Source organism: Musa acuminata, chromosome BXJ1-9 (genome assembly GCF_036884655.1).
Source record: "Musa acuminata AAA Group cultivar baxijiao chromosome BXJ1-9, Cavendish_Baxijiao_AAA, whole genome shotgun sequence".
Lineage (NCBI taxonomy): Eukaryota > Viridiplantae > Streptophyta > Magnoliopsida > Zingiberales > Musaceae > Musa > Musa acuminata.
This window is the reverse complement of record NC_088335.1, coordinates 4,100,898-4,127,317: the sequence shown is the minus strand read 5'-3', so window position 1 is coordinate 4,127,317 and position 26,420 is coordinate 4,100,898. Positions and strand designations below refer to the sequence as shown.

Sequence of the window (26,420 nt, the reverse complement as noted above, 5' to 3'; positions counted from 1 at the left end):
TTTGGGTCAAATCCTGCTGTCTCTCTCTATGCACTTGCTTGTATGTTGGAAGAAGATTTCGTTGTGATCGTGAAATGGATATCTTCCATGTCCACTGCAACTCGATCAGAGATTATCAAGCTATTCGTTGTTAGAGAACAGGAAAGAGAGTGAGGATATCTTCCATACAAGTGCATGGATATCTTCCAATAAGCTTTTGTTGTGACGTGAAATGGATATCTTCCATGTCCACTACAACTCTTATCAGAGATTCTCAGGCTATTTCGTTGTTAGAGAACGGGAAAGATGAAAAGAGACTGAGGTGGTGGTATTGTATCATCACTGACATCATCTCCAATAAGAAACAACTTTTGCATCGTTAACCGAGTGAACGAGTCTTCCGCCGATGATGCCCTACTTTTGCTAGATCCTTCTTAGTCACTAAATCCTTTTCTAATGCTTGTCCATAAGGTAGCTACAGGATGCCATGACTTCAGATTATGGCGAATGGTTGAGAAGACGTGCATCCAACGAAGACGAATTGGGTGATTGATTGCAACATGCAGTGAATGGAATGATTTGTGATGTTCAACGTTGCACATAGGAAAGACACGTACGAGAAGTAAAAGCAAAAGCATTGGAAGTAATTAGATACTTGACCACGCCACTTTCTGCTTCCTAAATCGCCTTTGGTTTAGGATTAAACAATAAATAATCGAACTAAATTCCCTCGATCTTCTTTATTTGAAGGCTAATCTAGCTTACAAAGTCCCGTGAATGAATGCTTCGTTGATATATTGTATTGTGAGCGTGCATGTTGCTGCTGTTCCTGGGGAGATTCCTGGTCAAACAAGAACAAACACCTTCCTCGTTCACTTTGACTTCGGCCCATAAAAGGCAGAAGAAGAGGATTAGAAGGAATACCATCCTACCCATGCATCCCACTGACGTACACCACCGTCGACGCTCAACCAGACCCTTCTCTGTCATCCATGTGGCCAATCACATTGACGCAGTTATCGCACCAAGTTGGTCCAATTAATCTACTGAAAGTTGTCGAGTGCCTCGATGTGTGTTGCCTATCTAGTGGTCTAGCGGACGACTTCGCCCTGTGATGGAGTTATCACACGACAACACTTACGTACCTAATTGATGCGAGAGAAGGCAATGATTCTTGTTGCCTCCAATAATCTACGTAAAAGGAAAGCCCGCTGCAGACTTCGTTGCGTGGAAGTCATTGCCATGCACGATGCGGGGTGGTCCCACTTTCTTCGAGACTCCCACTTGATAGCGATGCACGCTGTTGAGATCCTCACGTTGTGCTCTGCGCCGGACTCCATCACTGACTGGGGACACCCGTTCCATAAAAGAAGCTAGATTGACTTTGAATTCTATTAACGTTGTTGATCGATAGCTTTCCATGAGTATATGATGGAGTGTATATATGTAAGAGAGAGAGAGAGAGAGAGAGAGAGAGAGAGAGAAGAATCTTTTATAGATAGGAATTCCCTTCCCGTTCATACACACCCTTACTGATGTTTGGGAAGACGTACACTCATGTAGTTCTAGTTGTTTAATAGCTTTGACATGAACATTGGAACATTCCTTGCTCTATAGATCGACATCTCTCTCTCTCTCTCTCTCTCTCTCGGTGCCGGCCTTTACAGTGCCTTGGAAGAGGCACACGTGAACAGTTGGTAAGTTGACTGACACTCTAATTCCGTGTAATCCAATTTGCTAGCTTTTGACCACAAACACAGCGTTTTGTGGACATTAGATTCAACACCTAATCTTACCAACTGCATAAGCGTGTATTGAATTAGAACCCGGAGCTGGCGTGGCGATGGTTTTCAACAATGACAGGGTAAGAGAGTCGTGATTCCAAATCAAATGACAGTTGAGATGAATCCTTCAAACTACTATCAATTATATGATATTTATTTTTAATATGTAGACTTGGTATTTTTCATCTTTTCGTAAAATTGGTTTTGTGATGTTTACTAAATAGTTAACATAAATGAAAAATAGGAATAGGATGGAAATGGCTTTGCATGGAAATTGCACTCCAAACCCCCTGCTTGGATGTCACCTACCACTCCATGCAGGTGTGCAAGCCTGGTCTCGACAGGTGGTATCTTTTGGGCTATATAAAGAAAGCCAAGCAAACCCGCTCTCATGCAAACTTTTCCCCTGGTTCCAACTCGAACACCGTCCTCTGTTCTTCCTCTGTTCTCTCACCGCCATGGTGGTTTTAGCTAACCCGGCCCTCGATGAAATACCCCTCGTCAGGCCTCAGAAACACGGGGCTTTCTTCTCCGCCATCCCTGTCGTTGACCTGTCGAGGCCTTTCTCGGCAGAAGCTCTCGTCAAGGCCTGCGAAGACGTGGGTTTCGTCAAGGTCATCAACCACAACGTTCCCATGGACGTCGTGCAAAGGTTGGAGGCCGAGACTGTCAAGTTCTTCGAGATGCCCCAGGTGTTCAAGGAGACGTCCGGTCCTGCCGACCCTTTCGGCTATGGGAACAAGAGAATTGGTCCTAATGGTGATGTCGGCCTGGTGGAGTACCTGCTTTTTGGCATCACCTCCAAGCCCTTGTCATACACGTCAATGTCCTTCCTCGAAGAACCCTCAGCGTGCTTGTTCGGGTAAGAACAGCAAGGGTAAACGATGTTCTGTTTTCAGAGTATCTCTTTTTGATCTTATACGAACAAGACGACTAGTTGCCAAGCACTGTTTCCTGCTCTGGTTGTTGATCCATGGACCATATCGCAGCCCTGCTTTGAGCGAATACTTGGTAGCTGTGAAGAAGTTGGCTTCTGACGTGCTTGAACTGATAGCCGAAGGGCTAAAGATCGAACCAAGAGATCTTCTTAACGGGCTGGTGACGGATGAACAAAGTGATGGACTCTTTCGGCTGAATCACTATCCCAGATGCCCTCTGCTAGAAAGACTCGATCGCAGTTGGACCGGCTTCGGAGAGCACACAGACCCACAGATCATATCGGTCTTAAGATCGAACAACACCACAGGCCTGCAGATATCACTGAAGAATGGGAGCTGGGTCTCGGTCCCACCCGACCAGGAATCCTTCTTCATCGTCGTCGGTGACTGCCTACAGGTGAGAATCTATCATCCTGTCGCTTCAGTAAGGAAACAGCATTCACATCTATGTTGTGTAATCCAAGCCGGGTTTTGCTTCCTCCGGTGATCTTAGTTCCGTCTTTGCTTCGCTTCGGTAAGGAAACAGCATTCACATCTAGGTTGTGCAATCCAAGCGGGGTTTTGCTTACTCCGGAGAGCTTAGTTCCATCTTTGCTTGCTGTAACTCTGTGGTATCAGCAATATGACTGTAATTCTTGATAGCATCTCAACATGGCTGGCAATACAGGTTCTGACGAACGGGAGGTTCAAGAGTGTGAGGCACAGGGTGTTGGCCAACGGTTGCAAGTCCAGGGTCTCGATGATCTACTTCTTTGGGCCACCTCCCGCAGGGAAGATTGCACCATTGTCACAGCTGATGGGAGAGGGGGAGCAGAGCAAGTACAAGGAGTTCACATGGGCGGAGTACAAGAAGGCTGCCTATAAATCAAGGCTGGGGGACAACAGGCTCGGGCAGTTCGAGAAGTAGGAGGAGGCTACTGATGGCTCGCCGACGCATGCGGACTGCTGGCTTTCCTGCTCTTAGCTTTTTTAGTCGGTCAAAGGCGGACTGGCGTACATGACCTTCCTCTTCCCTCTTGCTTTTCTACCCAAATTTAGTAACAAAAATGTTCCCTTGTTTCTAAAGCCTTCTCATGTACAGAGAACCAACCTCCTCTCTCGCTATCTATCTAATATAGAAACAAAAATAAAGAAGAATTACTGTTCTCACCTAAGTATCGAGAGACTTGGAACACATTGTTTTATATGTTGTGAAGGGGAGATGAGTCGAATGAATCAATCAGATCTTGGAACAGCATGGTTAAGTCACCGATAAATGTGCCTATTTAAGGTACATATTGCCTTTACTCTCTCCATCTGTCTACATATCTGTCTCTATCTCTCCATCTCTGTCTGTCTATCTACCCATCCAGTCAAATTACTGACATAAAAGCTGGCAGTAGTGCCATGAAGCAGGCTATATATAAAAGAGGTGCAGTTGCCTCTCCACATGGCTCACGAGCGATGATCCTTGTGGGAGACAGGCGTCGTACAGGAACAAGGCATGGTTTCGCCTCCGGGGGATGCTGTGCAGCAGCAAGTCGGCCGGGGAGCCGCTGGGCCATGCTTAGACCAGACACCTCAATAAATATGGTGGTGGTTAGGGTTCAAAGGTTGAGGGAGCCCCCCCAAACCATTTATGAGACCTTCATTAACGCTCAGATCAAACTTAGCTCGAGGAGATGCAGATAAAACAGACCCTCACGACTTGTCGTCACCTCGAACAGCAATACAAATGCTGGTCTCACTTGATCAGCCCGATAGGCTTCATACTACTCTCTCCCATAAACACGTTATAGGGCTTGTGCTAGAGGCGAAGTGATCTCGCATGAGCTTTCTCCCACTCTACCTTCGATCTCCTAATTTCATGCAGCCAGTGGAAATGCATGAATAACGTATTTTGTTTCCATACAATCTTTGCGAGTGTTGGCCAATAATCAAAAGACTTCATGCAATGCCTTCTTAAATCTTAGTTAATGTTACGATCTGCTACGGTTTGCAGCTTCAAAACGCATCACAGAAGGTTTGACGAACGACATGAACAGTTGATCCACTTGCACCTCCAATTGCACCACAACATGTCAATAATTGTCTTTATTTTTTGATTGATTGCACTGGGTATAATAGTATTGAGCAGCAAGTTGCAATTCCAAACATTGATTGCGAGAGGAGATGCAGTATATAATCTGTAGCTTTCTTATCCATGAGACTAATGTGAAGCATGACCACCAATTACAATATCATATGACGAAATGTGAACTAATTCATTGCTCAGATCGAGCTACATTGCAATTTGATGTCTTTCCCTCGATTGCCCCAATCAATTTGCACACTGGTGGTCACATACACGTCTCCTATCCGCCTTTGTAAGCGTGTGACGTACCACAGTTTGCATGGATCGTAACATCCAGATCAATGTCGTCTGTAAATATTACTGTCTGCCACGAACCACAACTCATGCATGCAAGCTTCCAGTTGACCGCATAGGTGCATGCCTGGTTAATATTTGTATTTTTTTGGGGTGCTAAATCTCGTCGTTACAGATACAAATGTTAACTCAAGAGATCGATATTGCATGGCATAAACAACAGGCATGCACCAGCTATATATGCCTCGGATGGTAACTTCCATTGCTGAGAAAGAAGGGCCAAACTCGAAAGAAATCGCGTTCCATCTCTGCATCACAATAATTGGAGACAGGGTGGCTTGCCATGTCGAGGTACCTCCTTTTCATGCTGCAAATGCATTCGAGAACGTCAACCTCTGAATGCAATTGAAAGCACTCGAGTTGGTTGTGCAGTTTTTGACTTGCTGTGAACGAAGACTCGGCACAGTTCGCCTACGCTTGCTTGTCCTCCTCAACAAAGAATGAGCTCGATGTCATGCCCATGCTCACGTTTCTGTCCCCGAGAGCGACGGCCATGGTGCAGCGAGCAGTGGCTGAGCAATCACCCCGTCCTCCTCCTCCTCTGCTTTCAAAGGCGAGAATGTACTCAATGTCGTGCCCATGTTCACGTTCCTGTCGCCGAAAGGTACAGCCACGGTGAACCAGGAAATGGCCAAGCGATCGAACACCTCTATCTCTCTCACTCGCTTTACTGTATTCTCTCGGTCCAATACATGCGTGAGGATTGAAGAAACCAGTCGCTGTAGCCCGGGCAGCTTCGTGGCTGAAAAGATTCAAAGAGAGGGGAGGTGATGGGGTCGTAATTGGGACGGACGGCAGCCAATTGCAGGTTCCATTTTCACAGTGTGTTTGAACCTTCCTTTTTACCAACTTTTGCAGGTGGAGTGTCACCAAATTCTTTGACATGGAACGAGTGTTGTGATGGTGCCACGCCCAAGCCTTTAGAATAAGATGGTCGCAGGATCTGATTTGAGTATCGTGACCCCATTTATCGAAGGCCATCAAATATTCATATCAATATCCATTTTATTTGTTGTATTAACCAAAAATTAAAAATTAGGAAATGATTTAAATATGACAGAAGCAGCAGGGTGGAAGTATTATTTTAAGGGCGTATCAAAAAATTATTAGTAAACTTAATAAATTTAGTTGATAAAGATCTTGATAATTAATCGTAAGGTCGTATGTTTAAATCATGCATTCATCATTTATTTAAAAAAAAAGGATGAACTTTGTGACCTAATCAACATGGGGGCAGCTCAAATCCTGCTTTGGTCATTTTTTTTTACAAACAAAAATCAAATTAAAATATTAAATTAATTAATTTATTATTTGATTTTTTTTTTAACTTTTGAATCCCTTTCATCTCACACTCCTTTAGTTTTATCATGGACTTAGATTTGGATTTCACATGAATCATTGTAGGATGGGCCTTATAGCTTGATCCATATGAAGCTTGAAAGATCCACCAAAAGACCTCCATGACTTACTTTTGAAAAAAATATACATATAAAAATTAAAATAATAAATTAATTAGTTTAATATTTGATGTTTTAACTTTTGAATATCTTTCATCTCACACTCTTTAGTTTACCATATGGATTTGGATTTAGATTCCAGATGAATCATAAAAAAGATGCTTAAAAGATTTATTAAAATATATCTTAGAAGATTTTAATAGTTTATTGTAATGTTATGAACTTTAATCTTGCATTACTTACTTACCTTCGCCAAAAAAAAAATCAAAATTAAAGTGATAAATTGATCAATTTAATATTTGATTTTCTAGCATTTTGAATCTCTTTCATCTCTTAGTTTATCATGGACTTAGGATTTTGATTCTAGATAACTAATAAAATGATGGGCATTACGGCCTAATTCACATGAGGCATGAAAGATCCACTAAAATATATCTTAAAAAAATCACTAAAATATATCTTTAAAGATCCACTAAATATATCATATACATTTGTAAAAAAAAAGGGATATATATCAAAATTAAAATAATAAACTTTTGAAGCATTTTTATGAATCCAATCTCACAGCCCAAAACTTTTGAAGTAAAATAAATATGTAACCTATGCTTATCATTCGATCCATTTCAGTATTCAAATTAGACGTGTCTGAGAGATCACAATGGCTTGGTAGTATTTTACTTGGCTCAACAACAGCAACAGAACAAATCTAAAGACTAAACCATGAGCTGCAGTTAATCCATCCCACTTACTGGTTCTGCTTGCCTCTGCTGCGCCACCTTCTTCCACAGGTCGCCAAGCATTCCAAATCCGGCCGCCTTCCGTCTTCCTCCAACCACCCCATCCTCCTCCAATTCGCCTGCCATAAGCGGCCAACCCCATCGGACATACGCACCATGGTGTTTGTCCATGGCGGCTCCGTCCCCGGCAGCCAGCAATGCTGTTGCTGCCTCCGCCGCCTTTCGCCATTGCCCGGTTTGCACTCTCAGCTTCTTCATCTCCACCTCCAGTGCCGCCTTTGCTCCCGCCACTGCCGCCAACTGCTCCGCCAGGTGTGCTGCTTTTTTTTTGCTCCCCTCCAGCTCCTCTTCCATCGACCTTATCTTCACCTTCAGCTCCTCTTCCTTTCTTCGTGTAGCTACAGCGAGGTGTGCGTCATCTTCTTCACCTCTCCTCTCAAAGATCATACTCTCTTCCAGTATAAATGTCACTTCTTCCTCCTCCTCCTCCTCATGTTCGTTCTGCTCTTGGACTGGTTCGGTTGGCTCTACCACTTCGAGAACATCATCGTTCGGCTCCGGCTTCGACTCGGGCTCAGATGTCTGTTCGAGCACCAGGGAAAGAGGAAGCGTCTCTCTGTCTACCTCAGAGGTTCGGGTCACGGTAGAGACCTGCTTCTTGGCCTTCTCGAGAGCTTGTTCGGCATCAACCATGGCGACTTCAGCGGAGGCCAACCGGTCTCTGAACTTGTTGAGCTCTTCCTGAGCTCTGCCCACCTTGGTCTTCAGATCTGCCATCCTACTATCTTGCTTCCTCTGCAGGAGAAGAACATTTGGACAGAGAGAGGAAGTGCAACAGAATCGAGACTGATGAATGCAGGAGGACATATACCTCATCCTCCAGCTCGGGGCTGCGTTCGGCAACCATTCCGCGGACTTCCACCTCTTGCTTACAACAGCGTCGACTAAAAAGACATGATTAGAGCAACACCATCAGCATCAAGATGCGCGAAGACTAACAGGAGATGCACATTCCAGAGATCCAATTCAAACTTCGAAATCTACCAACAGATTGGAGATATGAGAAGCAGTTATGTAGCTGCCAGTGAGACTTGAGAGAGCGTCTTCTCCAGGTGGTCACCTCATAGGAACAGTAGTAGATCTGCACGTGAATGGCCATGCTCATAGGAAGGCCACCCGCAGTGATATCACGCGATGATCCGTGTTGTTGTGTGACGGGTTGACAAACCAAGGTGAGAACTTTGGATGTCAAGAAACAGGACAAAATGGTCTCAAATGATTGAATCGGTGACAGCTTTCGTGATTTCTTCTCGAATGACAATTGATGAATTATTAGGCCGGGTTCAATTTCACTCGAATCGGACATGACGAGTCTGAACCGATCGGACCAGCTTGATTTGGTCTTGATTGGCCTGAACCGATCGCAAATAGTCTGAATCGATAAAACCGGACCAAATTTGGCTTGGGCCAAACTCGATCGGCCTGAGCCGATCGTCGAGCCGGGGTCAATCTGGTCGAGTCGGACCCTGGTCCCGGCCCAGCATAACTATTTATCTTATGAATAATTGGACCAAACGACATAATATATCGTTATTTAAATAAATACAAAAAAGCATTAGGAAAAGGGAGTCGTTGACGGGTATAAATAGTTAAAGAGGTGGGCTTAGAAAAAGGTCAGGGATTTTTATTATTTATTATTTTTGTTTTTCATTTAAATTAGAAATAATTAGACGATACTTTATTTGTGGTATTAAGATAGGAAATATATGAAAAATATGTCAAATTGGACTATTAAAAGTCATAAAATAAATAAAAATAATAACACGCCGAGTTATATAGATTAATGCTCAAACCCTATAAATCGTATAATAATCCTTGAAAAAAACAATGACATACTTGTTCTTATACTATTTTAGGGATGTCGTTACTAAATTATAAACGGAGAGATGCTATTGAATGTAGGACAAGATTTTAAACAAATATCTCTAAAAATTAATTTTATTTTATGCTTGAAAGATCAATGATAGAAGCTATTTATTTATTAAAATAATTAATAAAAAAAATATATGAAGAAAAAAAATTTATACATAAATTTTATTGACTTAAAAAAATGAACGATAGGGTTCATAAAGATTTATTATGGTAGGTTTTAAAAAATATATATTCACTAATTATATTTATGTTATTAAAAATATGTATGATAATTTAGCTATCATTGTTAGAACATGAGGAGTGTGTTTATTGAATTTTTTATTAGCATAGGTAATGACATTAGGAGTCTTGTGCGATCATACCTTTCAACTTCTAAATAGTTGGGACTTATGATTTTATTGTTATTATTATTATAGAGAAGTTCCAAATAAAAGATAAATTATCCAAAAATTCTCCTATCAGAAGCTGTTTGTATGTGAGGAATTATATGATCTGCATAAACTTAGAGGTGCCTAATGGAAGTAATTGGCGGCATTAGAAGGGCAATATGGTCAGCCAGCTGAGAGCAGATCAATAATGAAGATCATGGAGCAGTGAAGGAATTGCATATAGAACCACACAACTTTCTCAATAGTTAACATGTTGATGCAACAATAACATACCGATCTTATGATGGTAATATTTATTTGAAGAAATCTATGATAATATCCCAGTTTATGCATTTATGCTGAAATGTTCAAGAGGTGATAATATGAATTCCCAGAATTCCAAAGGAAGAAAAAGAATGCAAAGGAAAAGGGTTAAAAGGTGATTTCATTCTGAGCTTCTCATAGAAGGATGCTTCGTAAGAAACACAGATTAAGGAGGAGAAGAATGATAGATAGATGTTAGTCATGAGAAAAGGATCGGTGAAAGCAAACGAAAAGAGAAAGGGGACACAGCAGCAGCATCAAGTCAACTCACCTCTCAAATGGATTTCCCGACGACGATTCCTCAAACCCTTCGGCCACTACTTCTCCTGCGACGACACTCTCCAACGGGAACTGCGAGCGAGCGGCTTAGTAGAGGAGAAGAAAGGCTTAGGAAGAAAGGAAGGAAGGAAGAGGAAACAGCAGAGGCAAAGAGTTGGGATCACCAAAACAATGGGATCCACTGCTGGTTACTTACTGAGAACAGTGATGAGTTCACTCATCCCTCGAGCAGCAGCAGCGGTGTAGAGAGTTAACCACCGTCTTCTCATACAAAGACGCTTGCTCTGTTATGCACCCACCGGGGTGGGTGTTGACTTCGATCCTACTCCGCTGCTTGAACCATGGTTTGCCATCTCCATCTCCGGTGCTAGTTTTGATTACTAGACATCAGCATGCGTCTTGCAGGTGATGGAATAAATATCGCTCAACTTGTGAATCACCAACTAAGATCCAGAGAGCGACGTGCATGAGAGGAGGGAGGATTCCCGTGAGTCAATAACTTAGAGCAGCATCAGCTCGTCGACGAGGAACGGCCTCCTTTCTTGCGCTCCACAATGTTAAAAAGCTGCGGTCTTTCATTAGTTGGAGCAGTTAGATCTGCATTTGCGGTGGGTGGTTGATGATGAGGTTTCTCCGGAGAAAGCTACCAAAAAGGTGGAGAGACAACTTTTATATCGACTGCTAGCTTAATATGACAAAACCTTTTTCCTGTCGAGTGGTGGAGTCCAGCTGAAAGAGTCATGGAGTAATGAAGCGTAGCGATCTTTGTTCCGTTCCTCTGCTTCTCGCATACCGTGGATCACTATATGTTGGAGAACAGTAGTGTGCGTGTCTAAACTTTGTTGTCCTCGAAGGAAGAAAGATTCGAAGAAGGTGGAGGCCAGATCAAGTCGAGACAAGAGGAAGCCTCGGCACATTGCAGTAACTCCTTTGGATCCACGATAAGGTCTTGCGACACACAACTGTGGCACGAACAAAACAGGGCAAAGGATGTCCGGATCGAAGCATAAACTATTGAAGGAGTTGTAGTCTCGAGAGTAGCACAGCATGTGATGACAGGGAACGACGGCCCTACTCGGCTGCTACTCGCGAGGCTGGCGCAGTACAACCACCCAAGGTCGGTACTGCCATGGAAGCGTCACCATGGCGCACCAACTAGTGATGATGATGATGTGAACCGTGGACTTCAGCATTAAAATCCCAAAAGAAATATTGCTGAGGATTGGAGCTTTGAAAAGGAGTCGGGACAGACGGCACATCCACCGAGATAGAGGATTATGGTACCGTGAGACGCATTATGCTGGATTAAATAACCTTTATGTCAAGATTGAAATACGAAAATAATCTTTAACAATGTATGTCTTTTGATGTTATCCGTTGAAAGATTTTTGTTCTGTTTGATCTACGAATATCATCTTTAATCTAAAATTACTGTAAGTATGTCTTTAATCCAAAATCATACTTTCAGTCCATCTTTTTATAAACGAGAGTAGAGAATCTACGATAAGATCTTAGGAGATTTTCTCCCAAGGTTATCTCTTAAGAAATCGTTCCGTAAGTGGACTTTTATTCTATTGACAAAAGTATTTCTACGAAACCCAATTAATTATATAATACATCTTGTTCAGTTATAAAGGGTCACAAAATCTAACAACAGCAGCCTAGCGTGACCTTCGCGAGTTACACTTTGCCTACGAGACTAGAGAGTTTTCCCCGAAGGAGGGAGGGCTCGTTGATCGCTGCTTGGATTCCATCTTAACTGCTTCATTATTGAAACATAACTAAGGAGAGAGGAAGGTACTTAGCAGTGAGCCTCTCGTGGGTCAAACAATGCACATCAAAGTGGGTCAAGAGCAACCATCAGATCCTAAAATCCCGAGGACTCTTTATCACCTGTGGTAGTGTTAACCGTCCGATATAAGGGTTTTCTTCACCTATAGATCACAGATATTTGTCCGACTCGTGTTTCACCTCGTAGGAGGAATCAGTAACTTCTTACCTATCACCTTTGACCGGATTTAAATGCAGCTCTCTCCGAGACTACTGTCATAGCATCCCATTTTGAGGTTCTTTGGCTCACAAGGGCTAATTACATATTTTAGTCATCATAGTTTTAAAAATACTATAAATAACTTTATTCATTTTTAATGACACCATCTGTTTCTTTGACCAAATACTCTACATGAGATATCACATACCGAATTGGTGATTAAATGAAAGATAAATCCTTTATTTCACTTGCAATTCGACGGTTGGCTTTGAATGGCACTACGTCAAATCTTCACTTTTGCCTCGAATATTCGCTCATCATGCAAACATCGACAAGGTTGACAGTCGAGGTGAGCGAGGCCATGAAGAATGTCGCGCGTGTAGGATCGAATCATGACCTCTTCTAAGAGATCGTCGTGCTTTTTGATATAGTCCGAGAGCGATCATTCAGAGGTGTACTTAGCCATGAGGGGCCTTAACGAAGATGTTAAAGTCGAGGTAGGAGACGATGTTGGGGTGGTGCAGATAAAAGAGGATGGCTTGTTCTCTTCTCATGAGAGCTCGACAGACTTGACGGAGAAGAGGTGTCCAGATGTACTGCCACCGAACCATCGGTAGCGGCTCCACTACAACTATCTCGCTTGCCATGGCCTCCCCCCTCCGGACACCTCTTCTCTGTCAAGTCCATCGAGCACACTCTCTCCGTTCTCTTGAGAAGAGAGCAGGTCATCCTCTCTTCTTTGCACCACCCCAACATCGTCTCCTACCTCGGCTTCAATGTCGTTGCCGAAGCCCCTCGTGATTAGGTCCTTCACCACCTCTTCTTGGAGTATACCTCCGAAGGATCACTCTCGGAAGGACTGTATCAAGAAGCACAACGACTACCTAGAAGGGGCCGTGGTCTGGTCCTACATGTGCACATCCTTCGTGTTCTCGCTCACTTCCGTTGCCAACCTTGTTGATGTCTACTTGTTGAGTAAAGATTTGGGACAGAAGTGAATTCAACGCAGGGCAAAGTCCACGTGGGTCCATTTGTAACCGATCACATATTTATGGGTGAAATGATAAATTTATCTTGTGCAGAGAATTTCATCAAAGATATAGATAGAGCAAATTATAACATTTTCAAAATTATGTAATTGGCTCAGCTCAAAACTTTCCTCTTTATAAAATATCATATATATTTGTTTAAGGTGATTTAATCTTTTTTTATTTGATTTATTTTTGTTTGGGTTCTAAAATCGATGGTCACTAGATTTAGGTTTATTTAAAATTATAAAAAAAATTGAATAAAATGATACAACAAGTTTGAAATTACATTGGGTCACAATAATTTTGAAAATACTATAATTTTGTTAATTTTTAATGTCTTTCTTTGTTGGAATCCTCTACATATGATATCACGTGCCAAATTGGTGATTAAGTGAAGGGCAAAACATTCATTTTACCTACAAACGAGCGGTTGGCTTTGAATGACGCCACATCAACTCTTCACTTCTGCATCGAATATTCACTCAACAAGCAGACATCGACAAGGTTGACGACGGAGGTGAGTGAGGCCATGAAGGATGTCGCGCACGTAGAACCAGATCACGACCTCTTCTAAGCAATCATCATATTTTTTGAACAGTCCAAGAGCGATTCTTTTAAGGTGTACTCCCAAAAGACACCGGTGATAGAGGACTCGGCCATGAAGGGCTTTGGCAATGCTGTTGAGGTGGTGCATGGAAGAGAGAATGGCCTATTCTCTTCTCATGAGAGCTCGAGGGACTTGCGGAGAAGAGGTGTTTGGAGGTGCCACCTCCGGACCATCGGTCGTGACTCCACCGGAACTATCTTGTTTGCCATGGTCTCCTCCGAATACCTCTTCTCCGTCAAGTATGTCAAGCTCTCTCCCCACTCTCCTGATAAGAGAGTAAGCCAAGCCTCCTCCTCTCTTCTCTACACCATCCTCTCGGCTTCGACGTAGTTGCCAAAGCCTCTCATTGTCAAGTCCTTTAACCCCTCTTTTTGGAACACTCCCGAAGGATCGCTCTCAAATTATATCAAGAAGCACGATGATTGCCTAGAAGAGGTCGTGATCCGATCTTATTTCGACATCCTTAATTGCCTTACTCACTTCCACTGCCAACTTTGTTAATATATGCTTGCTGAGTGAATATTTGAGGTAAGTGAAGATTCGATACAAGCCAAAGTCCACGCAAGGCCATTCAAAACCAATTACCCATTTGTGGGTGAAATGATAAGGTCTATCCTTTACCTAATCACCAAGACAACACAATATATCACATGCAAAGAATTTCATCAAAGAAATAGATGGCACAAATTACATATTTTTAAAATTATGAAGATCTAATATAATTTTTAAAAATCCAGAAACCAATGCTAAAAGGGGCAACTCCAAGGAAAAACATGTAATTAGCCCAACTCAAACTTTCCTCTTTATGGAATACCAAGCATATTCTTTTAAGGTGATTTATTTTTTTCCATTTGATTTAATTTTTTTAGGTTTTAAAACTGATGGTTACCAGATTTAGTTTTATTTAAAATAGTAAAAAACCTTCTGATAAATGATATAACAAGTCTGAAATATATTTATTTAAAGCAATAAAAAATTTTAAAAAATAATAAAATAGCATCATTCACGGTGAAAACTCTATACGGAAAACTTCATTACTGGAGACTATGGTTGGCAAGCGATCTACTTGGCTCATGCTACCAAGGGAATCATAAAGGATTGCCATAAAGCATTGGAGGTTGGAGAGATAATAGGATTTTTGCCATTTTGTTTGAGGGCTATAAAGAATTGCCGTACTGAGCTATTCATTTCAAATACAACTTAGATATCCAGTTAATGAAGCCGAAGGTCAGATATTTGATTATCCAATCACATGCTTATTAATTTGCTACTTATATGTTACCGTTCCTAACTACATAACAGCCATCATGATCCATGTTATATAATAACAGCAAGAGAGCGCAAAATGTGACAACATAAGTTACACGAACACAGTCAAGAAATTAAAGGGTATGGGCATAATAAAAACCCTGCTAGCTAGAAAGAGACGTAGGAATATAACTTCATGACATAAATATATGAAGAGGTACCTTCAACTCAAGAAAATGATATACACCCTGCGATATGACAGTGTGACGGCCACCCTTTTTAACTGTCAGCAGCCGGCGTTGGACAAATAAACTTAGACATGTTATTAGAACTGCCTGAAGAGTTTTATGCCCCACTAGCATAGAGACGTGTCCATTCTTTTGCTGCATTATCAGATACAGTCCATAAAAAGAACCATGGTGAGAAGCTTAATACAGAGTCAAGACAACCTGATTTTACTATTTGCTGGGAATAATTAAGAACAACAAAAGCAAGGCACAGATGCAACAATAAGAGCATAATCTTACCAGTTTCGACAGCTTCTGCTTCATTTGTCTTCCAATGTTTTGCAATGTTTTCTGAAAGAGGGTCATCTGGGTTTGGGGCACTAAGAAGTGCTTGTATGCTGAGCATGAAAAACAATAATCATGCAAGATTAGATAAAAGAAAAATAAAAATTATGCAAAAACTGCTATCATTTTCCAAGCTGAAAAAGACAATGATTCTTATCATGATTCTATCAAGATTTACAGCAACACTATTTTCTAGTTTGAAAAGAATAAATTTAATTTGTAACAATGTCCTTGTTAGAGCTTTTTCTTTTAATTTAATGCCAAGAAAGAGTGTCGAGCTTAATATGACAAGTCCGGATAAGTCAAAAGGAATTAGGAAATCCATCAGTTTTCCATGTTTATCACCTCTTGTTCAGTTGCAACAAGTAACTAGATTTATTAACAGCATATAAAGAAAGCCAAAGAGAATCAATTAAATCAAATTCTATTGCTATTTATTATTTGGGAATATAATAATATTCTAGTGGTGTAAACACAATCAATTAAAACAATCACATTACCTAAGTAGTACTGTTCGAATTTGGAGGGCTGGACTCCATTTGTCCTTTAAAATGTCAAGGCATATTCTTCCAAGCTGCAGATGAAACTCTTGGATTATAATTGTTTTTCTGTGAGAAAGATAAAAGGGAAGAAATGCAACGCCTTGCCTTGTCAATGTTGGGATGATAAATTTTGGTGAGAAAACGGACCTGTTTCAAACTCAATGAAAAAATAATAGACGGATTAGTTAGATAGATTAAAGAAGCACCGACAGACAAAGACTGTCAGGAGCATGAAACACCTATATACAGGTAGTATAATTTATGTTGTCCTGCCATGTTGTCACGGACAAACTTCTAAACAAGGTGTTTGATGTAATGCTTATGTATGTCCGTGTCGTTTGGCATGTTCATGCCTTGTACAAAATGTAAAGGGGCGGCCGAAGGCTTAATAGTCCCATTTTAGTTGGGTTGGTGGCCTCTTTAGGCTTGTAAATAAAGTTGTGTCATGTAGACACGTGCGAGAGCTTTTCGGTCTGTAATGGACCATTTTACCCTTTGTTGTGCCACTGTTCAGAGCTTGTAAAGTCTGTTTGTAATTTGCATTGTCTATGAAGTGTTTTTCGGACATGTCTGCTTGTGGATCCCGATTGAGGCGTTCTTTTTAACCCGTTCTCTCTTTGATTGGTCCTAAGGGACAATGGGAGGCTTCGGGGAGGCTGACCTTTGCGGACGGACGCGCGAGGGTGCCGCACGACTTAGGCAAAACCAGCTAAGTTCGTGTCAATGTGGCAAGAAGAAATAAAGCCCAGTGCCAAAAGAGGACAAGACTACAAAGATAATACATTTAAACAGAATAGATGATTTTGTAATCCGTGGTCATGGATGGCAGGAGAAAAATGAAACTAAAAAAAAAGAAAAATAAAATGTGGCTTTTGTTTGTAACTTATAGATCAACTTCAGAATTAAGACTAGTAAACTTCCAAGTTCCAACTACTATTTAGAACATTATATTTTAAAAAATAAAATATATGTGCTGAAAACATGAGTGCATATGCAAATAGAGGGAGAGAGGGAGGAAGGGGGAGGTAACGAAGAGGTGAAACTATCAGCTTCTTGGATGTCCATTTATTCATAACTCACAAGTTCAAACTTCCTACCAATCAAAATGTCAGCAGCAAAACACAAGGATGAGGAATTGATAGCTGGCCCTCATTTCAAGAACTTAAACTCAACCAGTAAAATTAGTTTCATAACACAGCAATATCAGCAAAGAGGATTTTCAGAATGCACCATTTATTTTTTTTCTTTTGAGCTTTTGGATTAGTTAGAATTTTGATGCAGTTCCTAAAGGCTTAGGAGTATGCATGCAGCCATAGTTTGGTAATTTTATACCAAAGCTTGCTGTAGAATAGTTTCAGCTTGGTGCTGTATTGAAAAAGCAAACCAAATAAGAGAAAAAAAACACTTGGACATTGGCGACTAATTAATTATACATAGATTATCAGCCTTCTGTTTTGGTTAAAGTGTGAATGAAAAACTTCCAAAAATGTAACCGAGAAAGAATATAGGAAAAGAACCAAGACAATCGCCTTACCATTACATGATGGGCATGACATTAGCTAGTGTTATCTTACCTTTGGGGCAGCCATTGGATATTCCTCAGGCAAAAACAACTCGAGCTTGAAAACCCCTCCTGTGTAAAGGTAAAAGAAAAATAAAGTGACTACTTCAGGACAGAATCCATAGAAGATCAAAATATTTATAAATATTTGCTAACAGAAAAGACCTTTTTTTTTTTTTTCAATTTATCGTCCTTAAATTATAAGCACAATTAGATAAATTAAATGCCCTGTGGTTTGAATTGTGAAATTGATAAGCTGTGCGGTAATGCAAATGCCAAGATGATATCCTAGTTTCATTCAAACCTTTCACTTCCGACTTCAACTCTAGATGCTACATGTCCTACATGGTATCACCCCTGGTACTAAGAATGGTGAGCTCTTAGAATATTGGTTCCAAATCCAAATCAGTTGGCATTAGAGATCATTCCTTAAAGATAATGGAGAAATTAGGTTTATGGGATATGGACTAATTGATTCATGTAGCCGACCCAAAATAGTTGAAACTTATGGCTTTGGTATAGTTGGATATGGACTAATTGATCTTGAATAATAAGAGTAATTTCAATTGATATCAGAGCAAAAGTACTTACAACAAATGAAATTACATGTAGAAAAAATCATTTGCAACTGAGACGGTTTCGCAAGATACACATCTATACACTGCAGTAAGTATTCATAAGCTAGACAAAGATTTAATCGCCAATATGCATCAACGAGAAAGCCAATGCCTATTTACAACTGCAGCCATACACAAGTGATTGGATACTTTACAACTCACACTCCATATCTCTAAGGCACGTTACTTCCATCAGTTTGAAAAAGAAGAAGGCGATAATCACCTAGCACTTATTTCTCATAAAATTATGCGTGAAAGATCAACAAAAGGATCCATGCTATCATTAGCAAAGTAGTCACCTTCATACGGAGACTGAGTTGGCCCAAGGATCATCACATTGAAGTAGCGCATGTTATCCTCGGACGGAGATGCACTTATGCCAGGAGCTGCCACAAACAAAGCAACGCATGAGCCAAAACCCTAACACAACAAGCAATCCCGGGATCGAAAACCTAAATCCAACACCCTGGTGTTCAAAATCTGACCACCTTGACTTGAAATTGAAGACCAAAAAACCAATTATAATGTGCAAGAAACATCCCAAAGAAGTAACACAAAATAGTACCTGGTTCGCTAAGAAGACGCTGCGTTTCCTGTCCGACCAAAAAGGATCAAGTAGCCAAGATGAGTTAAACCAAACCAGTAAGTTCCCAAGAGAAAAAGAGATCAAAACCCCATCTCTTCGTGGATCGGGATCTTGACAAATCGGAGAGTAGACGAAGAAAAAAATGAAGAAACCACGGTGACAAAATCGAATCAGAAGCTCTCCGATCGAGGGCTTACCTTGATGATCCGTCGAGGGAGGTTGCTGTTTGCCATCGGGACGATGATCTCTCTCTCTCTCTCTCTCTCTCTTACCGATCTAGACCTTCACTCTCGTATGGAAAGCCCCCGGCAAAAGAAAAAGGGCACGGCCTCATGTCGCTCGAGTGGAATGGCTTTATATATAGCCTTCTCTCCCGGCTAAAATTAATTTCTTCTTGTAGTATTCCAAAGTGGTTAATTTTTATAAACGTGAATAATAAAAATACTTGACCGTGTAATTCAAATTCGGTTCCGCGTGTAAACCTTTTTGGGCTTCTATGACTCTAGTAGAAGTTTCCGGAATCCTGGCAAATCTGTTGGAGTTGGCAGTTAACCACTCGAGCGGACACTGCTTGGCAATTGCTTAAATGACAAATTTGGAGAACATAAAAGTGAATCATATACAAGTAGTATGTAAAGATGGTCGGATAGGGTTGAGGGGGAGCATGCACCATTCTTTTACCAAAAAGTTTCAGCATCTCCCCTGCCAGCTTAGTGGACGAATCATCAGCAGGCACATGGCTTTCAGGTAGGATAGTAGTGGATGGCCACCGTGACAAAGTTCCTTCGCAGATCACATCGTCCAAGAGGAACCTTCCGGGATTCCTTCAAACGGTCAATCGATAGACCACCTGGGTAAGCAAGGAAGAGCAAGCGTTTCCCTACGCTACCAGCCAGCCCCTGTTTTGAGAAGGCTGTAACATGGGTTGCGAGTTTTATGCTCCTATGTGAAACACTAGGTAAGATGAACCTAAAATATCGACTCTGGTCTCCTACAACATGGAAAAGGTTGACCCACACAGAATAGGCACACATCCGCTTGACCCTGCACCTCGACATTGTTGAACAATGATACTATTGTCTCTTAGTGCATTATTACATTAATCTAGCGGAAGAAACTAAGGCAACAGATCCACCACAACTGATCATTGCAGAAAACAAAAAACATTGATTCAGCAACAGGGAACGCTCATGACATCACATCTCTTTAGGCAGCCACCAAACAGATCAAACACTATAACATGATAGTACCCGGACTAGACACGGAAGCAACAAGATCTTCAACCTCCAAGTTCAGATAAATTTCCTAATTCAAGTCGATTAAAATGAGTACAGGAACCAATAACAGATAATCTAAAAACTAGACCAACCGGAATTCAAATGATAAGAACAGCTTCCAAATAGTCATCCACTGGGCGTACCCAGTTCGGGCATCCTCACTGCAAAACATTTTTCAATATTGAAGGTTAGAATTCTTGGAATAATATCAGATTCAGCAGCAACTCATCTCATGCCCCTGAATAGTGCATATAACTATGCCATGGATGTGGTTTACCACGATGGTGCCGGGCAGGCACGAATTGAGATTAACATATACAGAAACCAACCTCTGCATCTTCGACTGCACCAGGCTTGCCATTACTTTCCTTTGTAGGATCTTCTATTGCTGCTTAAATCAGGGGAAAACATTAAAATTGATTTAGACTTTTCTGGATGAAACCCAACAAAGTCGTAAGCAAATACTGATGTGAAAAATTAAAATGGTTGCTTTAGTAATTTATTATACAAATTACCAAGAAACAAGCTCTGTTTAACCAATTATATCGTGTTTCATACAAGATTAAAGAGTGGAAAATTTGCAGGGTTCATAAATTATTCAATCTCCAAATAATGTTCAGCACATGACCCGAGCATGCAACACTTGGTTAAAAACTAACATTGCAGTGAAGAAAATGGTTCGGGTATATTTGGCTGTGGGAAAGCATAGGGAAAATTCCAGATTCAATCAAGCAGCCATATAGTCCAATTTGGTGGGGATTTTGCATGGTATTTAAAAAAAATAACTCCAGGATGTATCAACTCATACAAACTCAACTGCAATTTTCTTCTTTATTTCTCCCCAATCAATGGTTCATTTGTGACTTCAAATGCTAATCAAGTTGGAGTCTTGTAAGTTATAACATGTTATGATCCAGATGATGAATTAATTAGAACTCTTGAATTAGCTACCCAAGAACTCAATTATCTCTTACCAATCGTTTCATCCTCATCAGACCTCTTTCTGGGCTTTTTTTGTTACCACCTTTTAACTCTCTACATGTTGGCCTATGTCATATTATAACAACTACAAGCACGAACCCACCTCCATGAGAGCTTTGGATTACTACTCCTATGAAGTAGGACCATTGCTTGCATCACTATCACTCCATAATCAAGGGTATAATTCAAATTATTCTAAAAAACAAACAAGTATGATAAAAGAATCTAAAGTCCAACACAAGCAACATTCATTGTTTTAGAACATGAATCTTTTTAAGAGAATAACTAGGGATTTCAACAATCAAAGAAATAGCAAACCTTCTTCAGCGATATGATTGACACACAAGAACATAATGTTTGGAAACCAATTTCTTTGGTAATGACATATTAATACGTTTTAATGCTTGATAATAAAAATAAAAAGTTGAGATAATCTGAACCTAGATTAAGTTCTTTGCATTGCGTCGGAGGAATTTTTCACCTATAATGGGAATAGTTAAGCAACTAGCCACAACCAAACATGCCAATGTGGCCATCAGCCACAAAGTTGACAGATGCTGGATCAGAAACTAAGAAGCATATTTTATCCATTAAGGACAATCTCACAGCATATTTTGATCTTTTACAGTAACACTAGAGACAAGCAAGACATTGAGGCATCCATCAGTCCTAGACAATCCCAAGAATCTCTTGTGCACTTCTAAATTGAACCTAAGTCCATCTCAAGAATTTCTTATGCTCTTCTTATTCTAAATTGATTTAAGCTAAAGCCATATTACTACAAAGCTTTCCTTGCAAAAAGATAGCAAATCAATCAACTAAAACAAAATTAACCTATCCCAAAAGCATGTTCTTTCAGATGCCAGCAAAAATAACCTTTGTAATCAGTTAAATATTACCTCCATCTTCAGGGATGTCAGATGTCCATAAGGTAAGGTTATCCCTCAATAGTTGCATAATCAATGTGCTGTCCTTGTATGATTCTTCACTCAGTGTGTCAAGCTCAGAAATAGCTTCATCAAAGGCTTGTTTTGCAAGGTGGCAAGCCCTGAGTTTAGAGAAGTCATTTGAAGAATCAGATAATGAGCATACATCTAACGTGCTGTTCTATAGGATGTGGCATACCGTTCAGGTGAGTTCATGATCTCATAATAAAATACAGAGAAATTCAATGCTAATCCCAATCGAATTGGATGAGTAGGAGCGAGATCTGCCTCGGCTGTACTTGTGGCTGCCTGCAACGCGATACAGGTAATACTACTTCAGCAAAAAGAGACAAGCTTATTAGAGCAACATCAAATTCACTGGGCATAAGAAAAATAATCCAAAACATCCATGAGATCAAAAACTTCTCTCCTGCAAAGCAACATGAAACAATATAAAAAATAAAAGAAGACTTGAGAGGAAATACATAATACATATATGTCCTAAAGGGCAGTCCACGAGCCATAAAGCCATATTACAGCTGAGATGGTAGAACTTAATAATGTACTTCAGTGCAAACTTGTGCATGCATCAGATATACCTCCAACAGTTTAAAATCACAAATCTAGACTTCAAAAACCATGTGAATGTTTTTAACTACCCACAATTACCACCTCTGAAGCTCGCAAGAATTACACTGTGATAATTAGTTATATACGATAGAGAGGTACGTAGTTCCTGCTCCTCATTTAGCTCCATCAATTTAACCATAGTAATGAACATGAATTAACTGAAGACAAAATTTCAAACCCAAATGCAAATTTGAGCAACAACGACGACATATGCAAGCTTCAGTTTCTTGAATATAACAAGGTTAAATAGTAGTCATACCCTTCTGAGAAATTAAAATGTTACTGCAATCATCAACTACTGAAAGGGATCCAACAAGCAACTAACTACAAGTCCCTCAGATAAAAGAAATAATCCTCAGCCATCAATATCGCTAAAGAGAAAACAGAAAAGTGATTAATGTCGATCTTATTCAAAAATAGTGATATTTTTTAACCCTCTTGGTCCACAAGGAAAACAAAACACAAGGGAACCACCACAAAATATATAGGTAAAAAAAGAGTAAAGTCAGCCTGCGGCTGACAAGTTCATTAAAACATGATGTTTACATAGTAAATCATGATGAAGATAACAACTCGGTACCACTGTCTACTGTCATTCATTAATGTATAACTACTCTGTTTAAGCATGCATGTTGTAATCAATGCGAATGCGACGAATAACGGGAGCTTGAACTACTGCAAAATGAGCACACACAAGAATGATGTTATATTATCATGAGATATTCTGGTAAAAAATTCTGCTAAATTATCGGATAGAATCATACAATAACAACAGTTCTAATGGAAACGGAACAATGGTTTTGGAGGAAGCAGATTCTAATAATGCAAAATGCTTACTAATTGGAAATACAAATGTTCTCCAACGGGGCAGTCAAACCAAATCGTAAGATACAAATGTGGGAAAGGCAAATAAAAGAATCTTGGACCTGATACGCTGTTAGAGACTGTTCTGCTACTTCTTTCCTCTCATTCCCAGCCTTGAACTCCGCCAGGTAACGATAGTAATCGGCCTTCCTGCGATCGAACCATGACGTGACTTCAGACCAAAAAAGAACAGAAGGACCAGCAAAACAACATGTAGACGATTTCAGATCTGACTCACATCTTATAGTAGAATACAGAGGATTCCCCGGCCGACGACGAAGGGATGAGGTGCTCATCGATCAGGGTAACAATATCAGTGCAGATGTTCGAGAGCTCCAACTCCACCTTCTGCCGGTACTCCTTGATGTTCTTGACATGGTGCTCGTTCCCTCTCGACTCCTCTTTCTGCTCGATCGAAGAGAGGATCCTCCAGGAAGCCCTCCGTGCGCCGACCACGTTCTTGTAGCCCACCGAGAGCAGGTTCCTCTCCTCCACGGTGAGCTCCACGTCGAGCTTCGCGACCTTCTTCATCGCATCCACCATCTCTGCCACGAGCAACACGGATCGGATCGAGGGACGGCAAAATCCCTCACCATGGGAAGAGATGGGAACCCTACGGATCGAGATCAGAGGGAAGCAAACACATACCGTCGTAGCGCTCGGCTTGCTCTGCGAGCTTGGCGATGTAGACGAAGTTCTCGCGCTCCTTCTGCGACGCCATTTCCGATCCACTCGGGGCTCTTCCCCTCGATCTCTCCCTCCTCTCCCTTGATGCTCGCTTCGGTGTCGAGAAACCAACAGGAGGACAGGGGAGGAAAGGACGGCGATGAAGTGTCTGAGCAGGTGCGGCAGCGGGGCTATTTATGGCAATTGACAGCGGTAACTTTTAGGATTGACCGGGGGATGGGATCGGGATGGACGGATTAGTTGAACCAAATCCCGTATATGATTAAATAAGATAAGATAAAATAAAATAAAAAGTCATAATAATAAAAAGGTGTAAATTTTCCACAATTGCGAGGTAATTAAAATTTAAAATAAAAATCACAAATAAATTTACTAAAAAATCAAAATAAAAAAAATATATATGAAAAGGTGAAATCCCGAAAAGATCATTAGATTTGGTTTTTTTTTTCTTCCCACAAAGAGATTTGGTCTTCTTTGCTTTTTGTTCACAGAGAATTTTCTTTTGTTTTTACTTTTCAATTTTATCATATATGTTTTCCCCCCTTTTTTTTTTTACTTTGTTTGGCCCATTAGATTTGATCCATGGGTTCAATTCAATAAATTCCATATTGGTTCAAATAAGACTGAAAATACTACTAATAATGCATGCATTATTATTCCTCGTGTTGTTTTTTTCTTAGTTGAGCCCATAGATTAAATTAAAATTTTAGCTAAAATATTAAAAGCTTTAAAATAATTTAGAATACTTGTCAAAATTAATTTCAAGATAATTTAGTGTACCTTTCAATTTTAATATTATTTTGAAAATCAAATATGTATTAAACATTGTTTATAGGTTTTTATAATTTTTAATACGAATTCATGTTTTTCTGCTTTTTTTTTATGCTTCTTGGTTTTTGTTATTAAGAATACTTTGGCGAGAAAGGTAATCGGTTATAAGAAGGTGAATGGCCATATTTACATTGCTTCGAGTAGATGACTAATTACGTGTTACCTTGTATGCTTCAATCATATTAGTATTGCGATCCCTATTCTTAAAAAATTTATATTATGATCCTTATAGTTCTAAAAGTGAAATAAATAATCTCATTTATCTTAACATTATTAATTGTATTAACGAAAACACAACATGTGAGACTGGATTAATACAAAAATGATAGAAAAAATATAAATTTAATATATTTTTTTTCTGTTTTCAACAAGTGAGATATTAAAATTATCTTTTTATCGCTAAAATCGTTGAAAATGAATTAGATAATGAAATTATCTTCTTGCTTATCATTTTCATATCGATCCGACACGTGATGTCATGTATTGTATTTTTATTAATATAGCTGACGATGTTAGAAAAACAAGATTATTTACTTTATTTTTAAAATTATAAAAAAAAAATATAAAATTTTAAAGTACAGAAACTATGATATCAATCAAGTAAAAGAACGAATATATAATTAGCATTAGAGTAGAAGGGTTATCATTTCTTGAGGTTTATGATTGATTGGGAAAAAGCCTATGACGTGAGGTTGTTTAATAGAAGAAAGTCTTCCTAAAGGTGTCTCTCTCGTAGTTTGTGTATTTAGTTCGGACACTACATGACTTCTTCTTCCTACTTTGGTATAGTCTTAAACAGTCAACACACGCATGAATCATGTGTTAATAATACATGGATAAGTTCTTTTTGTGAGCCACCAAACTATAAAGTAGAGCAGCATCAGGCATCACTTATCTTTCTATGGTTCCACATTGTCTCTAAGAAACGTGTATGCATGGAGGTTATGGGGCAATCGAGGCTGCATGAGATTAAAGTATAATTGACCCATTGGAAAAATATCAGTGCACATCTTAGATGGGTTCGAACCCATACTGACTGAAACAACAAAATCATAACAAATGACACGACCACAATATCATAAGAATGCCAAAAATATTATTCTTGGTAGGAAAGCTTATGTTCCTCTTCAATGCAAGGCATGATGTTTATAGTTCCAGACTATGGCTTCATGCACTTGGATTCATGTTGTCATAACTGCGTATGCTTCTTATTTAATGGACGTATACGTGTATGAAATACTACTTTTGTCTGATCTATGGATTTT

The 26,420-nt window shown here is 40.0% G+C and overlaps 4 protein-coding genes across 8 annotated transcripts; 1 reads left to right on the top strand and 3 right to left on the bottom strand.

Moving 5' to 3' along the window:
- Window positions 1–2,148: 2,148 nt before the first annotated feature.
- Window positions 2,149–3,855, top strand: LOC103997097 (gibberellin 2-beta-dioxygenase 3). The gene is made up of 3 exons (XM_009418240.3): window positions 2,149–2,625; window positions 2,753–3,098; window positions 3,369–3,855. The coding sequence occupies exons 1-3, from the start codon at window positions 2,222–2,224 to the stop codon at window positions 3,606–3,608; spliced, it is 990 nt and encodes a 329-aa protein (XP_009416515.2). The 5' UTR covers window positions 2,149–2,221; the 3' UTR covers window positions 3,609–3,855.
- A 3,275-nt stretch (window positions 3,856–7,130) lies between these two features.
- On the bottom strand, window positions 7,131–10,844 carry LOC135592594 (interactor of constitutive active ROPs 1-like). Of its 3 annotated transcripts, none has more exons than XM_065082138.1 (4): window positions 10,402–10,844; window positions 10,198–10,291; window positions 8,174–8,246; window positions 7,131–8,097 (listed from the first exon to the last, which is right to left on the bottom strand). In XM_065082138.1, exons 1-4 carry the CDS (start codon window positions 10,472–10,474, stop codon window positions 7,297–7,299), a joined length of 1,041 nt encoding a protein of 346 aa, XP_064938210.1. In that variant the 5' UTR covers window positions 10,475–10,844; the 3' UTR covers window positions 7,131–7,296. The 3 variants fall into 3 exon arrangements, with proteins under 3 accessions (XP_064938210.1, XP_064938212.1, XP_064938211.1); XM_065082140.1 differs by having other exon boundaries at window positions 10,198–10,277; window positions 10,402–10,841; XM_065082139.1 differs by having other exon boundaries at window positions 7,131–8,246; window positions 10,198–10,277; window positions 10,402–10,841.
- Window positions 10,845–15,121: 4,277 nt separating this feature from the next.
- Window positions 15,122–19,319, bottom strand: LOC103997095 (ubiquitin-conjugating enzyme E2 36). Of its 2 annotated transcripts, XM_009418238.3 has the most exons (8): window positions 19,157–19,319; window positions 18,939–18,966; window positions 18,673–18,759; window positions 17,770–17,828; window positions 16,301–16,342; window positions 16,154–16,227; window positions 15,609–15,706; window positions 15,122–15,464 (listed from the first exon to the last, which is right to left on the bottom strand). In XM_009418238.3, exons 1-8 carry the CDS (start codon window positions 19,190–19,192, stop codon window positions 15,427–15,429), a joined length of 462 nt encoding a protein of 153 aa, XP_009416513.1. In that variant the 5' UTR covers window positions 19,193–19,319; the 3' UTR covers window positions 15,122–15,426. The 2 variants fall into 2 exon arrangements, with proteins under 2 accessions (XP_009416513.1, XP_064938209.1); XM_065082137.1 differs by lacking the exon at window positions 18,939–18,966 and having other exon boundaries at window positions 19,157–19,280.
- Window positions 19,320–20,106: 787 nt separating this feature from the next.
- Window positions 20,107–24,483, bottom strand: LOC103997094 (14-3-3 protein 9). Of its 2 annotated transcripts, none has more exons than XM_009418236.3 (7): window positions 24,286–24,483; window positions 23,876–24,182; window positions 23,700–23,787; window positions 22,343–22,452; window positions 22,117–22,265; window positions 20,566–20,627; window positions 20,107–20,397 (listed from the first exon to the last, which is right to left on the bottom strand). In XM_009418236.3, the coding sequence occupies exons 1-7, from the start codon at window positions 24,356–24,358 to the stop codon at window positions 20,395–20,397; spliced, it is 792 nt and encodes a 263-aa protein (XP_009416511.2). In that variant the 5' UTR covers window positions 24,359–24,483; the 3' UTR covers window positions 20,107–20,394. The 2 variants fall into 2 exon arrangements, with proteins under 2 accessions (XP_009416511.2, XP_009416512.2); XM_009418237.3 differs by having other exon boundaries at window positions 20,566–20,624.
- Between the last annotated feature and the right edge of the window lie 1,937 nt (window positions 24,484–26,420).